Genomic DNA, 14339 nt, shown 5'->3' with positions numbered 1-14339 from the left:
GCTTCCAAGACCTCCCCTGAGCCCCAAAGGGTGGGTTCAAACAATTGTTCTTCAGGGAAGGGAGGGGATGCAGAGACCAGGGAGGAGCAGTTAGGAGACAACAGTGCAGTCTGGGGCAGGGTCCCAGTTCCTCTTCTAGGAAGGCACTTAGTATCTTTTGAGTCCTTCCGCTACTTTCTCAACAAATGGAAGACGTTAACTACTTGATAAAGCATTCTTCATTCTGAAAAGAAGTTAGACCACCAGAACCAATCCTGGGGCCACTAAATACAATGCAAGCTCGCCTCTACCCTGATCCTTGTATGTGGTCCTATTTTCCACCCCCCAAACTATAAAACCACCTCATCTCTTGCAAGGGGGGCACAGTCTTCAAGGCATTAGCTTTCTGTGGCCTCCTTTTTCTGGAAAAACAATAAAACTATCTTTTTTTCCACCCAAAACTGTCTCCACGTTTCTATTCGGCACCAGCAGAGGCCCCATTTCAGCAACCCCGAGAAACCACTCTCTTTGAAGCCGAGATAGTAGGTTGGGTCTCTGTCGCTCCCAGGTCCTCGAGCATCTTCCCATTCGTGTCCTGTTAACAGACAGGGACTTCCTCTACTAGGGCCATCGCTGGAGCCAAACTGCTTGGGTTTGGATCCTGGCTAAGACTCGGTAAAGTTAACCTATTAGTAAAATGGAATTAATAACATTATCTCAGGCTTGTGAAGAAAATACATGACTTAATATAAAGCACCTAGAGTGCCAAGCACATATCCTGCATTCCATTAGCATCACACACTATGTCTTTAGTATTCCTGGGCCTGGCATCAGGTTGGATACAGGTATAGGTCTTGCTTATTAGGTTCCCCCACGATAGACGAGGACTGAAGTGAAGGAGTTAACTGTTAGTACGGAGATGGGTACGGATTTCTTAGGAAGTATTAAGGTTGTGGGCAACACCCTAGAAAACAATTGTTACGGGGTCCCAATTTTCTATTGATTGGGAAGCCAAAGTGGTTTCCTCCCGCAGTTTATTTGCACATGCTCAATCTCACTAGGCATGTCACACCGTCAGAGAACAAGGCTACAAGGGCAGGCGAGGGCCTTCAGGGTAATCCTTGCTTCTGGCCTTGTTTTGCACCAGGGTAAACAAACAGCCAGGAGTGAGACCAGGGAGAAAGGAGGTACAGGCAGAACACAGAGGGAGGGAGAGTTCAGTGAGGCAGGCAGGCGGCAGCAGTTCTAGCCATCAACACTTTATTCTTCCAGTCCACACCTGCACAGATGTTACTGTCCACTTCCTGACCCTAGTAGGGGGTCCCACCACACTTGGACCAAGCAGCAGGTCTCCTCATTCCTCCTTAGGGTAATAAGAAAGCCCCTCACCTGAGAGGACAGAGTTCCTGCTAACACAGCGCTGGCGCATGTGCTGTGGGACCCCTGCTCTCATATTGTGCGGGGATGACCCAGGGCAAGGGTGCAAGGGAGGTTACAGGGGCTATAGTGACCTAAGTGCCTAACTACTGCCCTGACCCGTCATCCCAGGTTTCCTCTCTATCTGCCGGACAGGAGCCTCCCTAGAGGAAAGGAAGTGCTGGCAGAGTGGGGATTGAGCTGCTAAGGACAGGACACAGCAGGGAAATAAAGCAAGGCGGAGCGTGGGACATGGTTTGTGAAAAAGGATAAAGTGCCTGAACTAACAACTGAGTGGGACACGAGGACAGAGCAGCACAGGTCCCTGAGGATAGGAGGAAAAAGAAAGGGAGAGACCACCAGGGCTTGGGACATAGTGGAATGAAACCAGAGATGAGGCAGGGAGGCAAGTGGGAAGGACTCCCCAGCCCCGTTCATATCCACTAACCCAAATGTAAAATTATTTACAAACTTAAAATCAATCCCAGGTACTGTACCAGGCCCGGGACAGCAGGCAGGCAGGCAGGCAGGCGGAGGGCAGACTGGCTACGGCCTGATGGCCAGCTTCCGCACGTCTTGCTCCTCCCGAGTAGCAGGAAAAGGAGGAAACAGTGACAGCCCTAGCCAGGAAGCCCTACTGTGCCTGCAACTCCTTCCCCAACGGCTCATGGCTCTGCCACGGCCTGAGCCTCTTGGTCTGACTGTACCAGAGACAGGGTATCGGGCCCGAGGGGAGGAGGGGGTGGCGCATCAGGGGCTCTGCCGATGTCTCTGGCCCCAACCCCAGCTCCGCATTCAGCTGCTCCAGCTCCCCCTGATCCAGCAACTCGAAGTCCTCAGTGGTGAGTGCCTCTTCTTCCTCAGGGGCAGGCAGGGGCTGGGGTGAGTCTTGGGGAAGAGGAGGGAGTACCGGGGGGGAGGGGACTGGGTCACTTTCAGCAAGGCAAAGTAGGGGTGACAGGGCGCTGGATGGAGTGGTGAGGTCACCACTCATTGCCTCCGGGCTCAGTGTTGCCACTGGTCCTTCAGGGGAGAGCATCACTCCATCGGTGGGAGACCCTGCCCCATTGAAGTGCGTGTTCACAAAGTGAAGGGGGGATGAGAGCCGAAGCAAGGTTTCCTTGGATGCCACCTGTTCCTCCTCCAAGTCCAGGTTTTGCCTTGAGAGGGCTTGAGGGGGGCCCAGCAGGTCCTCAGTAGGGGCCAGGTCTGTCTCCTCTCCCTCCCCCAGCTCCCGACTCAGGGCCTCCTCTGGCTCGCTTGGCAGGCTCTGCTGGTCCAAATCTGTGCAAGAAGCAAAGGGCCAGGAATGGACCTGCTGCTCTGAGTAGCTGCAACAGGTCAATCAGCTCGAGGATGGGAGCTAAGGACATACAAGGCTGGGCTGGGCCTCAGGGGTTAAGATCTTTCAGGAGCCCGAGGCAGAAATGAAGGTCAGCTCCCCAGAGAAAAGAGTTGTAGGAGCAAGCACCAGAGAGCACGGCCAGCAGCTCAGAACAAGGAGTAGAAAGACTGGGAGGGACAAAAGGCTCCCCATACCCTCTGACACATCAGTCAGCTGTGGAGTCGTCGCCCGGGATACTGAGAAGCCGCCACTTTCCAGTATGGAAGCCTCCTCGTCTGACAGCTCTGAGTCTGTAATGGCCAAAGCCAATGCTGTTTTCTTTACATCCACCTGCAGGAGAACCAGGATGAAAATGACGGGAGAGGGCATGAGAGAGCCCATTTTCCAGGAGCATCCCCACCCTGCTGCCAACTCCCACCCCCTTGAGAGGTGGCTGCTCTAAAGCAGAGTGATTCTCCTCCAGCCTTCTGCCTGACACCCCATCTCCCTTGGACCTCACCACCGGGGAGAAGCCGGCCAGCTCTGCTTCGCTCTCACTCTCTGTCTCTGCCAGTGGCTCATCGCCTCCCGGGGGTGCGCTCTTCCCCTGGCGCTCTAGAGAAGCAAGCACAGCAGGGCAGTGACCAAGCAGGGACCGTGGTGGGGGACAAACACAGCTAAGGGTCTGGAGAATATCTCAATCCCAGGGCATGGCACAAGCCACCAGCCAAGGTCCTGCCCCACCCCCCTCTCCCAGATCCCAGGCCCCCTTACTCCTCTTGTCATGTTTGTGATGCAGGGCGTCAGCTTCTGCCTTCATGCTGTAGTCCAGCTGCATGAGCAAGGGCTCCAGGCGAGTGTACATCCTCTGGATCAGCTCATGATAGACCACCAGAGGCCACAGCAGGATACTCAGCACTGGGGGTTAGAGTCCACTCAGAGCTCCCTATGTCCATTTCCCAAGGGCCCTCATTCAACTGATACCCAAACAGAAAAGGCTGAAGAAGACGAAGTCCTTTCTCGAGGCCATGCCAACCCTCTTCCTGTATCCACTGCCCTCCTCCCTACAGTGACTCTTCCGCTGTTACTAACATGACAGCCACCCCTGGAGAGCTCCATAAACGGGGAACCGAGCAGAGCGCACCATCCTCCCCTGGCGTCAGTGCAGGGAAAGAAGTCAGAGAGGGCTTTGGAAAGGGCAGGGGTCAGACCCTACTCACAGACAATGTAGGAAATCATAATCCCTGGAACATAGTGTCCCAGCACAGCCAGCACAGCGCAGCCAGAGCAGACACGAGCACAGAACTGCAGAGAAGAGTAAAGGGTCTGAGGAGAACCGTCGGCTGAGCTATGTGCTCTGCTCATTTGAATGAGAGATATTACTGCTCAGCTGGTGGAAGAAGGGGTGTGCCCGCTAGGAATGTGGTGATCTGGTTTAGTCAAGAGAATGCCCAAGACCACCGATGCAGGAAGTTTGCAACAAAACACTGCCAAACACCTATGATTCAAATTGCTCTGCCCTGGCAAGAAAGAGTGTCAGAACATCAGAAGCTTATTTTGCCTCCTGTACTAGGCTGCCTAGGAAGGCATCAGGCCTTATCCTTCAGTCTCCAGCCAGAGGGTTTGAGTTACTCCTCCCCATTTCTATTTCTCCACAGTGTAGACAACCGCTGCGTGACATGGCGAAAATTACCTGAGCTGGATTCTGCCTCTTGTACTGCAGCAACTCCTGCAGGTGAATCTGGAAGGTGAGCCAGCTCTCAGCCAGGTATCTGCACAACTCGGGCACACTCAGCAGGTGCGGCCGGGCGCCTGACCCCGCACCCTCACTGGGGAGACATGACATGACCCCTGGAAGCCTCAGACACCAGTTTCCTAGGCACTCAGATCCCTCTGAGAATGCCAATGAGCTCTGCAGTCTAAGGGGACAACCCCACCTCCCAAAGAGAGGCTGCCCAACCCTCTGCCCCAGGATAGAAGGGGCAAGCACCCAAACACCTACACAAGAACCTGGGACCAAGCTTGTTACCAGTGCATTCACTATGCTGGGGTCTGTGCCTGCAAAAGTGGCAGCGTTGCCCTGCCCTGTGGTGGTAATACAGGGCACCAAGTAAGAGAGGGTTTGGACATTTGTCTCCAAGGGGGAGCCTGCACTCACCTGTCAGAGTGTGGCTCCTCTGGGGATGATGCTGTAGAGAGAGGAGGAAGACAAGTTATCGAGTGGCAGAGCTCTCCCCAAGGCAGACACAGCTGCCCTTCCTCTGCAACCCCAGAGCTCTTTCTTCAAATGCCATTGCCAGGAAGTATTCTGTTGTTTATGTCTGTCTCCTTCTTTAGACTTTACCTTTTTCACAGGTGCCACATCTCATTCATGTTTACACCCCAAACAACTCATACACAGCCTAGCACACAGAGCTTCCAACTCTTAAGTCAATATGTGGATGACACGAAAAACATAATAAGAACTATAATGTTCCTGTAATCCTATCATATGTGAAGCCCTACCATGAGCACGTAACATATATTAACCCATTTACTCTCCATCTCATTATGAAGTTCTAGAGTCCCTGTTTTATAGTTGAGAAAACTGGCAAATAGAGACAGAGATCAAGTGACTTTTACAAGGTGGTAAACATAAGAGAAGGCAACGGAACCCAGGCAATCTGGCTGTAGAATCTGCAATCTCAACTATGACACTCATAACGTTAGCTTTTTTTTTTTGTCTTTTTGTTTTTCTAGGTCCACATTCACAGCATATGGAAGTTCTAAGGCTAGGGGCTGAGTGGGAGCTGTAGTCACTGGCCTACACCACAGCCACAGAAACGCCAAATCCGAGCCGAGTCTGTGACCTACACCACAGCTCACCGCAACACCGGATCCTTAACCCACTGAGCAAGGCGAGAGATCCAGCCTGCGTCCTCACAGATGCTAGTCAGATTCGCTTCCGCTGAGCCAGGACAGACTCTCCTAACATTAGTTTTGAAAACGGGAAAATTCTACTTTCCAACCAGACAGGGGAAAAGTGGTGCTTGGGAGGAAGGTGGCCTGCTGTACATCCCCTCAACATTCAAAACGGCCAGGAGGGTCAGGCAGAAAACAAGTGCTCAATGGGGCTTGGGGAAAAAATGAAGTAACACTCACCCTGGATGGCAGGGAGGAAGCGAGGCTGCCAAAGATCCAGCAGAAAATAGGCTAAAAGTGAGATGCTGAGTAGAAAGATGGGCCGTAGGGACGAAGAAGACAGCAACCTTAAGGAGAGACAGGCATCTCAGCGGTGAGCGGGTGAGAAAGGCTCTGACATCCATCGCAAAAGGCGAACAAGCGCCCACTGATGGGGGAATGGGAACCTCTGGGCCTAGCTCGATAACCAAAGTCGAGTGGGAAATGGGAATGGGGCAACCCAGGCGGACAACAGCCTTTAAAAACCGAGAGATGGGTCTGCCCCAGGAAGGGAATGGTACTCCGGGCCCTCCCCGCCCCCCGCTCGCCCCGCGCAGCCCGGCCCCGCCCCCCTCCTCCTCCGAGGCCGTTACCAGAAGAGGCCGTTGAGCGCGGCCGCCGTGACCAGGCTGTGCAGCGGCTTCTCCCACACCAGCAGCCGCTGCGCTGCCGCCAGCACCGCCTCCCAGCCGCGGAGCCGCAGCCACAGCGTCGTGGCCAGGCGTCCCACCGCCTCGGCAGTGGCTGCCTCCTCCTCCGCCTCGCCGGTGGCCTCACCCATTCCTAAGCTCAGGCCCAGGCCCAGGCTCAGGCCCAGCCCTGGGCTCCCACCCGCGCCGGTGTTACCACCGCCACCGCCACTAGCCATAGCCCCGCCGCAGCCGCCGCCCGAGCCCGCGAGGAGCCAGGGCTGCGCGGCCGCCGCTGGGGGCGCGTCAGGCGGAAGGGGGCGCACGCCGCGGAGCGGGCCGCCGAGGCCGCGGATGGGCGTCACGTGACGGCGGAGCGACGAACCCGTCACGTGAGGCGCCCTAACTGCTGGGCTAGGGCGGTCTGCGCCTGCGTGCAGGCGGCTGCCGATGACCCTTCTCCTACGCAGGTGCGTGTTTTGGCTGCGCCGGGCGTTGTCAGCTTCCTGATTGATGGACTGTATCCCCGTGTTTCCCCACCCCAGCCAATTTTCTTTTCCCTATGTAGGCAGGGTAGCTAGGAAACCTGGTCCTGGCCCGGTATTCCTAGTGTGATGCGGCCGGGAAGGGCAACAAGTGGGCTTCGGATGCTCAGAGTCCTTCGTAGGAGCTATTTCTGCTCTGGAAGGGTGGCGGCCATCCCATTACTCAACCCTCGTCGTACTTGTCCTCCCCGTTCCCTCCCCTCAGCGAATAAACAAACACCAGCGTTTGACTCTATAGACTCAAAAACACAGCTTCACCTGCTCAGAAAAGTTGTTTTCTTCCCGTCTCTTTCGGTAAACAAGCCCGCCTTCACGCATCGGAACTCCTTCTAATCCCTCGCTCAAGAGATTGGGGTCTGGGGGGAAGAGTTTAAAAATAAAACCCTATTAGGAGCTCTTTACTCTTGGGGGAGGGGACGTTGACACCATTTACTGTGGTTTACAATGTAACAAGCGTTTTATATTGCAGTCATTTAATCTGCAGTAATCCTACGAAATATGTGCTTAACTATGTCTAAAATTACAGGCTATACTAAAAGGAGGATATAAAGCCAAACGTGCTCCTGCCACCTTGTACACAATTCACCCGTTAAACTTGTGCATTCTTTCTGACGCGTTTTAAATGTACGTTATATCTCTTTTAAAAAGTTGGGGCCAACTCTCCGGCCCACGTCTTTATGTTTACATTTCTACCGATAGGAAAAGGTCAGCCGGGCGCGTTCATCCTCAGCGCGCCATGGTCCCCTCGGAACTGCCCGGATTTCTCAGACGAGGGCACCCTGGAGTTTAACTCCTGTGACTTGCCCCGGCTTCTCGACACCAGGCGTTCTAGCCTCGCTCCTTTCCCGGCTCGGCCCAGCGGGCGGCAGGAAGTGCGGGGCGGTGACTCTCCAGCGACACCCCCGCGGCTTGTAAACGCGAAGCAGACGCGCGGCGTGGCAAAGGCACCGTACGCGCCTCGCAACCGGGCCTTCTCTCTACTCGGTGAGGTGGGCGCCCCGGCCCTGGAGCTCCACTCCCGGGTTCGGAACCCAGATCCTGGAGCCCCACCCGGGGCGGAACAGGAAGACGTTCCCGCCCGTCGGGCTCCGCCTGCAGCCGCTGGCGCGAGGGGAGGGGGCTGCACCGGCGTGGGCGGCGGCCCGCGCGAGGGAGGCCGGCGGGCAGGTGGACAGGCGATCAGGGACTGCTCCGCGGCCCCCTTTAATCTCGTTCCCTTCCCTTCCACCTTCTCAGGGCGGCGCCTGGCAGCGCGATGGACCTGGCCGGACTCCTGCTGGACGAAGAAGGCACCTTCTCCCTCGCCGGCTTCCAGGACTTCACAGTGAGCGCTCGTCCCGCCCCCTCCCCGGCCTCTCTTTGCTTGGAGCCCAAACCCCCGGCTCCCCTCCGGGCCCTAGCCGGGCCGCGAGCTTGCCTGATGGCTCTGCCGGGGAACCGGGCGTCAGCCGCTCGAGCCGTGCCTACTGGAGGCCCTGGTTGCTTGGGCCCCCAGGGAGAGCTGTGGGGGTGCAGGAATGGGGTAGGAGGTGACCAGCTGGGGCCCTTCTGGGAGAACTTTTCCTCGGGAGCCCTCAGCGGAGTAGGATTCCACCCCCTGCGGACAGACTGCCTTTGGCAAACAAGCCAGAGAGTTTGAGGCGGGGTGGGGCCCAGGCCCCATTAGCTGTGAGGCAGGCCTACCGTCCCGCACCCAGCTTCAAGCCCCGAGCCAGGATCTCCACCATACCCTTCCCTGCCCTTCACCCGCCGCCACCCTCTTGCCCTGTTCCAGTTCCTCCCAGGACACCAGAAGCTGAGTGCCCGGATCCGAAGGAGACTCTACTATGGCTGGGACTGGGAAGCTGACTGTAGCCTGGAGGAGCTCTCCAGCCCTGTGGCAGGTTAGACAGTGTTGTGGCCCTGGGCAAGTGAGCAGCCTGACAATGGGGTGGTCAGCCATCGCGAAAGTGACTCTAGGGGTACGCTGTGAGCCCCATTGTCTCTTCCTAGCCGGCGCATTGGGACTGCTCTAAGGAGAGGATTTGTATTTCTCTTTTTTTCCCTTGAGCCTAAATGAGTAAGAAACATTGCTATCTTACACATCTGTATCATTCTTGATCTGTATACCAGAAACTTTTGATTTTCCAACGATACCCATCCTGTATCTCCCAAACAAACAAAGCAGGTTTATCTTTTCAAATAAACTAAAATGAAGAACAAATCTAGGTAATTTCCGGTGACAGGGAGCTAATCCTTCCTGTTGGAAGGAGCTGAAATTCAAACTTAGAATGGGCTTTTTGTCTCCTCGTGGGTGAATTTGACTTCTAGTTTGTTCCTATGGTTGTGTTCCCCAAGACCTCAGGTAATAAAGATTTGGGTCTTCCGCCAAAGGCAGTGGGACTACTGTAGGGGAGCTGTTGGCTCACTCTGCTTTCCTTCTGCCCCCTGCAGACATTGCTGTGGAACTGCTCCAGAAGGCAGCCCCCAGTCCTATTCGTCGGCTCCAAAAGAAATACGTAGCTCATGTGTCCCGGTGAGTCTGCCACTGAGACAAAGAGTGTTGGGGCCCTAGAGAGAGGAGAATGGTTATCTCTGAAGAGAAGTAGTAAAGATACAAGGATGAACGTCCTAAGAGTTATAAGACTTGAAAGGCTCTTGGGTTTAATTACTGATCCTTTCTGCTCCCCAGGGAGGCATGCATCTCCCCGTGTGCCATGATGCTAGCTCTGGTGTACATCGAGCGGCTCCGGCATCGAAATCCAGACTACCTACAGCACGTGTCATCCTCCGACTTGTTCCTGATCTCCATGGTGAGAGGCTCCCTTCCCGTCATCTCCCTGGAGAGCCAGGAGCCCGGGCGGGAAGCTCTGCTCACACTCCCTCTGGCTCCTCTGCAGATGGTGGCCAGCAAGTACCTCTATGATGAAGGGGAGGAGGAGGAGGTTTTCAATGATGAATGGGGGGCTGCCGGGGGTGTGGCCGTGCCCACTCTCAATGCCCTGGAGAGGGGCTTTCTGAGTGCCATGGTGAGTAGCTGTTCTCTCTCTTGCTTTGTTCTTCTGGCCTGTCTTTATGTTCTTTTCATCCTTTGTTTTTTTCTCTTTCAGCCTTCTGTTGTCTCTTTATTTCTTTTTCTGTCTGTCCTCCTCATGTTTTTTCCCTGTGAGTGTCTTCCCTTCTAGCCCTTAGAGACTCAGCCCAGCCTTTGGAGGTTCCTGGCGTGGTGAGGCCAGAAGTGGAACATACCTCACCCCCCCCCATTCCCCCAGGCCCCACAGGGTACGCTCTGAGTCAGAGCGTACTGGGCTCTGAATATTTGCTTCCAACTTTCTCTGTCCCCAGATTCTGAGTTCCCTATGGGCACAGACCATTCTCAGGATGATTTTTTTTTTCCCTTTGCTTTTAATGGAGGGTGCAGTGTGAAACCAGATCTGTGTAGTAATTAAATAAGTTAATACATAAAAGCTTTTGGAACAGGATCTGGCAGGTGGTAAGTACCAAGTAAACATTACCCATAGTAGTGGTTGTAGGTGCTGCTGTGGTTTTGGTTATTAATTGACAGTGGCTCATATCCAAGCCTGGGTTGGTGCTCTTTTCTTCCTACCTATAGGATTGGCGTCTCTATACTGACCCTCGGGAGATCTTTGAGGTGCTGAGCTGGCTGGAGAGCTGGTAGGTTCTAGGAGTTGGGAAGAGTGGCTCAAGGGATTTTGGGGACTGAGGCCTAAGTCAAAGGAGCTGGACAGAGACGAGGATCTGTGTGATTAGGGTACGTGTGGGGGGAGAAGACAGGAAAGGGAGTCACCCATCGTAGTGCTTCCCAAGCCTGTCTGCTGTCCTCTTTGTGGGCCCCTTGGGGGGGGGCAGGGGGCGGAAGAAGGTTATTTAAAATACAAATCCAGGTCTCACCCTTAGCTTCTGGATCAACAGATACCCCAGGAATCTGTTTTCCAAGGTCCCCAGTGTTTCCTGGAGGGGCCCCAGGGGAGAGGGTGCTGCAGGAGACTTGCAGACCCTTTCTGTCTCCCCCCCACCCCACCCCCACAGCGTGGCCGAGCAACAGGGGCGCCGGCGGGGCTGGTACACCTATACGGACCTGTGTGTGCTGCTGGAGCAGCCTGCCTGGCAGCTGGCCCTGGGCTCTCTCTGCCAGCGCCTGGCCAAGGTGAGGAGAGGTCAGGAAGGGGAGGGAGCTCGGGCTGGCTGGTGTGTCGGGTGGGACAGTGTAAAGCAGGGACAGAGGGCTCAGGAGATGGCACTTGGGAGTAGACGGTGACATCTCTAACTCGAACGAAAGTGTCCAGCGCTAAGGGGCGGGGGTGTTAGAGACGGACGCAGGTTTGGGGCGGGTCATTGGGGCACTGACCTTCCTTATTCTCTCTCCTCAGCTGTCCTGCCTGTTGGCCATGGCTTATGTGAGCAGTGTGGCCCTGGCCGTGGCCTCGATGGCCGTAATACACCAGTCCTTAGGGCTGTCCTGCAGCCCGCCGCCTGGTCCCCCAGACCTTGGGCTGGCCTCCAGGTGCCTTCTGGAACCCTGCATACCTTCTCCTGTGCCACGGTGCCTGCCTTCTCCTGCTAATGTCTCTGGGTGCCTGGAAGGCGACACAGGGCTGCGTTCACTCTGGGGGAGTCTTCTGGCCTCATTGACTCCGCCACCATTGCCTCCCCCGGATTCTCCTGCCCCTACAAGTCTCCTCCGTAACTGCCCCCTTTGCCAGAAGCTCCGGAAGGACTCCCCAACCTGTCGCACCTGCCATCACCTGAACCGTACCATCCCTACTGGGCGCCCCCGCCCCTGGTCCCACTCCCACGGCCTGGCTCCACCCTGGCCTTGGAGCCCGATGCCTTCTCTGCTCCCGCAGCCTCAGCAGTGTTCCCTTTTCAGTGTCATGGAGCTGGCCCGCCTCAAGTCTTTCATTTTCCCAGGCTAGGTAGGGTCCTGAGGAATGCATTCGGAGGATGCGGGAGTCCCTGAGAACCTGGAGGAGCAAAACTTAATCTGGGTCCTTGGCCGGTCCCCTGTCCTCCTGGGCGATGGCGCTTAAGGGGGTAGTGGGGCAGAAGGACTGACGATCACCTGCTCTCCTAGACCTCCGGGGCTGGCTGCTTGCCCAGGGCTGTGGTGACGCCGGGGAAAGCTTCAGCTTGGTGACCCAGTCTGTGTCACAGGTGGACAGGGGAGAAGCCCCTGTCTCCCCATTTCCCCTGGGATCTTCTAGACTTTTGCTTTTGAGTTTCCTAGGCGGGGGGAGGGGAGGGAGGAAACATCGGCGGGGTCCGCGTGATGTCCCTGAGGCAGGAGAGGTGGGGACGGATAGGGCCACTGGGGGAAGCTGGTGAGGGAGGGTGGGTGGGGCGGGAAAGTCTCTGGACACCCGTCCCCTGGACAGAGTCTAGAGGAGCCCTGGGCTGCTGGGACCTTTAACCTTGACCTTGATTTTCCAACTTTCTCTTCCTAGTCCCCTGCTCCTGGGCCTCCCTCTCTTCCTGTCCTTTCCCGGGTGTCCTCTTCACAGGCCTCTCTGGCCACCGCTTTATATCTGGGTTTTTCACGCTTTTGTAGAACTAAGGTTTCAATAAACAGTTTCGGTTGCATGGCCTGGACTCTTCCTTCTGCAGCAGCCCCTTAACTCTCCTCCCCACATCTGCCCTCTCAGCCTCCCTACTTCCCCCAAACCCCCAGCCTGCGGTTCCTCCTCTCTGAGCCCCCACTGCAGACCTTCCCTGTTGTTTGAGGATTATAGGCTCCTACTTCAAACTCCCCGCCCTTGTCCCTGCTCCTGGCACCCTGGAGTCCTTAGCGCTGCTCCACTCAAGTGTGGTGTGGCACAGGTGGTGATGGTGCTATGCCCCGGGGGTAGCCCTGACTGTCACACGTTCGGAGTGAGCACCATCTTTGGGGATCCTGGAGCACGTCTCGTGGAGAGAGGCCAAGCCAAGTATCCAGCAGAGCCCCACAAGCTCCTGGAAGACAGGCCCAAGGACACCCTATCTCTCTCCTGACTTCCTTTCTGGTCTGACACGTGGGCCTAGTCGACGTTGTGAAAGAGAAGACCAAGGCCGGGTGATCACCGGAAGAAGGAAACCTGAGCAGCCAGCTGGTCTGAGGGCAGTTAGGATCACTTATGGGGATACACAGCAGGGATGGTACTGCCCCTTTGGGGGCATTTTGGAAATTTATGGGACATAGTTTGACACCAAAATTTGAAGGATCAAACTTAACTGGCATTTAGTTGGCCTGCACAAGGTGCTACACATCCTGAAAAGCTCAGGAACCCCTGCCCTCCTATTATGAAGCTTTCCCAAGACAGCTTTTGAATGGCCAGCTGGTCAGCATGTACATGAAAACCTGTTTATATTTATCTAAGCCCAGAACCATCCGATGTTTTACATGTCAACAGAATGGTTTTTTGCACATTTGGGGAAAGACACAGTTTGCCAGGACTGTATCTTTGGGTAAATTAAACTGTGCTTTGCTCATCACTTTACCAAGAATTTGTTCTCTATTTTGGAACATCAGATCACCGATGGCAGCATTGCCTGTGGTTACGTGTGTCATCAGGAAAGCACCGACATCCCTTGGCATTGTAGCTGTCACATTCATGGTCATTCCACGTACAGGGGTGGGCACTGGGCTACTTCATGTCTTCTGGTTTAGCTGGACCCATGCTTTCACACTTTGAAATACCTGTTATTTCTCCTTCATCTACCTTTTATTTCTCCTGTATAGTACAGTGATGACCCTCTGGAGCTGTGGTCGCTGTCGTTATATAAGATATAGGGATGTTTCCTTTTGAGGTAGTCCAGGGGCTTGACCCTAAAACGGTTGAGAACTTGGGTATAACTGTGATGGTTCCAAATGGCAGTGATAAAGAGGGAACACAGGCTGAAATCTCCCCAGGCTACTTATTATTATTATTTTTAAAAATCTTTTTGTCTTTTTAAGGCCGCACTGGCAGCACTTGGAAGTTCCCAGGCTAGGGGTTGAATGGGAGCTATAGCTGCCAGCCTACACCATAGCCACAGCAACGCAGGATCTGAGCAGCATCTGCAACCTAAACCCCAGCTCATGGCAACGCCAAATCCTTAACCCACTGAGCAAGGCCAGGGATTGAACCTACGTCCTCGTGGATACTAGTCAGATTTGTTTCCACTCAGCCAAGATGGGAACTCCTCCCCAGGCTATTAAAAAATTTTTTTTGTGGTGGGGGTGTTCCCATGGTGGGGCAGTAGAAATGAATCTGACTAGGAACCATGAGGTTGTGGGTCCAACCCCTGGCCTCACTCAGTGGGTTAAGGATCTGGCGTTGCTGTGGCTGTGGCATAGGTTGGAGGCTACAGCTCCGTTTCAACCCCTAGCCTGGGAACCTCCATGTGCCTCAGGTGCGGCCCTAAAAGACAAAACGACAAAAAGAAAAAAAAAAAACACCTTTTTTTTTTGGTCTTTTTAGGGTTACAGCCATGGCATATGGTGTTGCGAGACATGTTTTTATAATATTTTCTTAGCCTCTTTGCTGAAAA

General features: G+C 54.8%; 2 protein-coding genes across 4 annotated transcripts; one reads left to right on the top strand and one right to left on the bottom strand.

The window, feature by feature from the left end:
- Window positions 1-1222: 1222 nt before the first annotated feature.
- On the bottom strand, window positions 1223-6557 carry RETREG2 (reticulophagy regulator family member 2). The gene is given in 10 exon segments (XM_047773534.1): window positions 1223-2147; window positions 2150-2679; window positions 2935-3070; window positions 3240-3334; window positions 3494-3637; window positions 3940-4024; window positions 4413-4548; window positions 4878-4908; window positions 5861-5967; window positions 6253-6557. Coding segments are annotated over 10 exon segments (1626 nt in total). The 5' UTR covers window positions 6528-6557; the 3' UTR covers window positions 1223-2060.
- A 98-nt stretch (window positions 6558-6655) lies between these two features.
- CNPPD1 (cyclin Pas1/PHO80 domain containing 1) lies at window positions 6656-12413 on the top strand. 3 transcript variants are annotated; one of them, XM_047773536.1, is made up of 10 exons: window positions 6656-6758; window positions 7533-7817; window positions 8070-8157; window positions 8608-8716; window positions 9267-9348; window positions 9505-9625; window positions 9713-9841; window positions 10426-10487; window positions 10863-10980; window positions 11204-12143. In XM_047773536.1, the coding sequence occupies exons 3-10, from the start codon at window positions 8089-8091 to the stop codon at window positions 11747-11749; spliced, it is 1236 nt and encodes a 411-aa protein (XP_047629492.1). In that variant the 5' UTR covers window positions 6656-6758; window positions 7533-7817; window positions 8070-8088; the 3' UTR covers window positions 11750-12143. The 3 variants fall into 3 exon arrangements, with proteins under 3 accessions (XP_047629492.1, XP_047629493.1, XP_047629491.1); XM_047773537.1 differs by having other exon boundaries at window positions 7533-7822; XM_047773535.1 differs by lacking the exons at window positions 6656-6758; window positions 7533-7817 and having other exon boundaries at window positions 7843-8157; window positions 11204-12413.
- Window positions 12414-14339: the final 1926 nt, after the last annotated feature.

The sequence above is a fragment of the Phacochoerus africanus genome, chromosome 3, assembly GCF_016906955.1.
Source record: "Phacochoerus africanus isolate WHEZ1 chromosome 3, ROS_Pafr_v1, whole genome shotgun sequence".
NCBI classification, from domain to species: domain Eukaryota; kingdom Metazoa; phylum Chordata; class Mammalia; order Artiodactyla; family Suidae; genus Phacochoerus; species Phacochoerus africanus.
The sequence above is the reverse complement of the archived record's forward strand: the minus strand, read 5'-3'. Positions and strand labels throughout refer to the sequence as shown.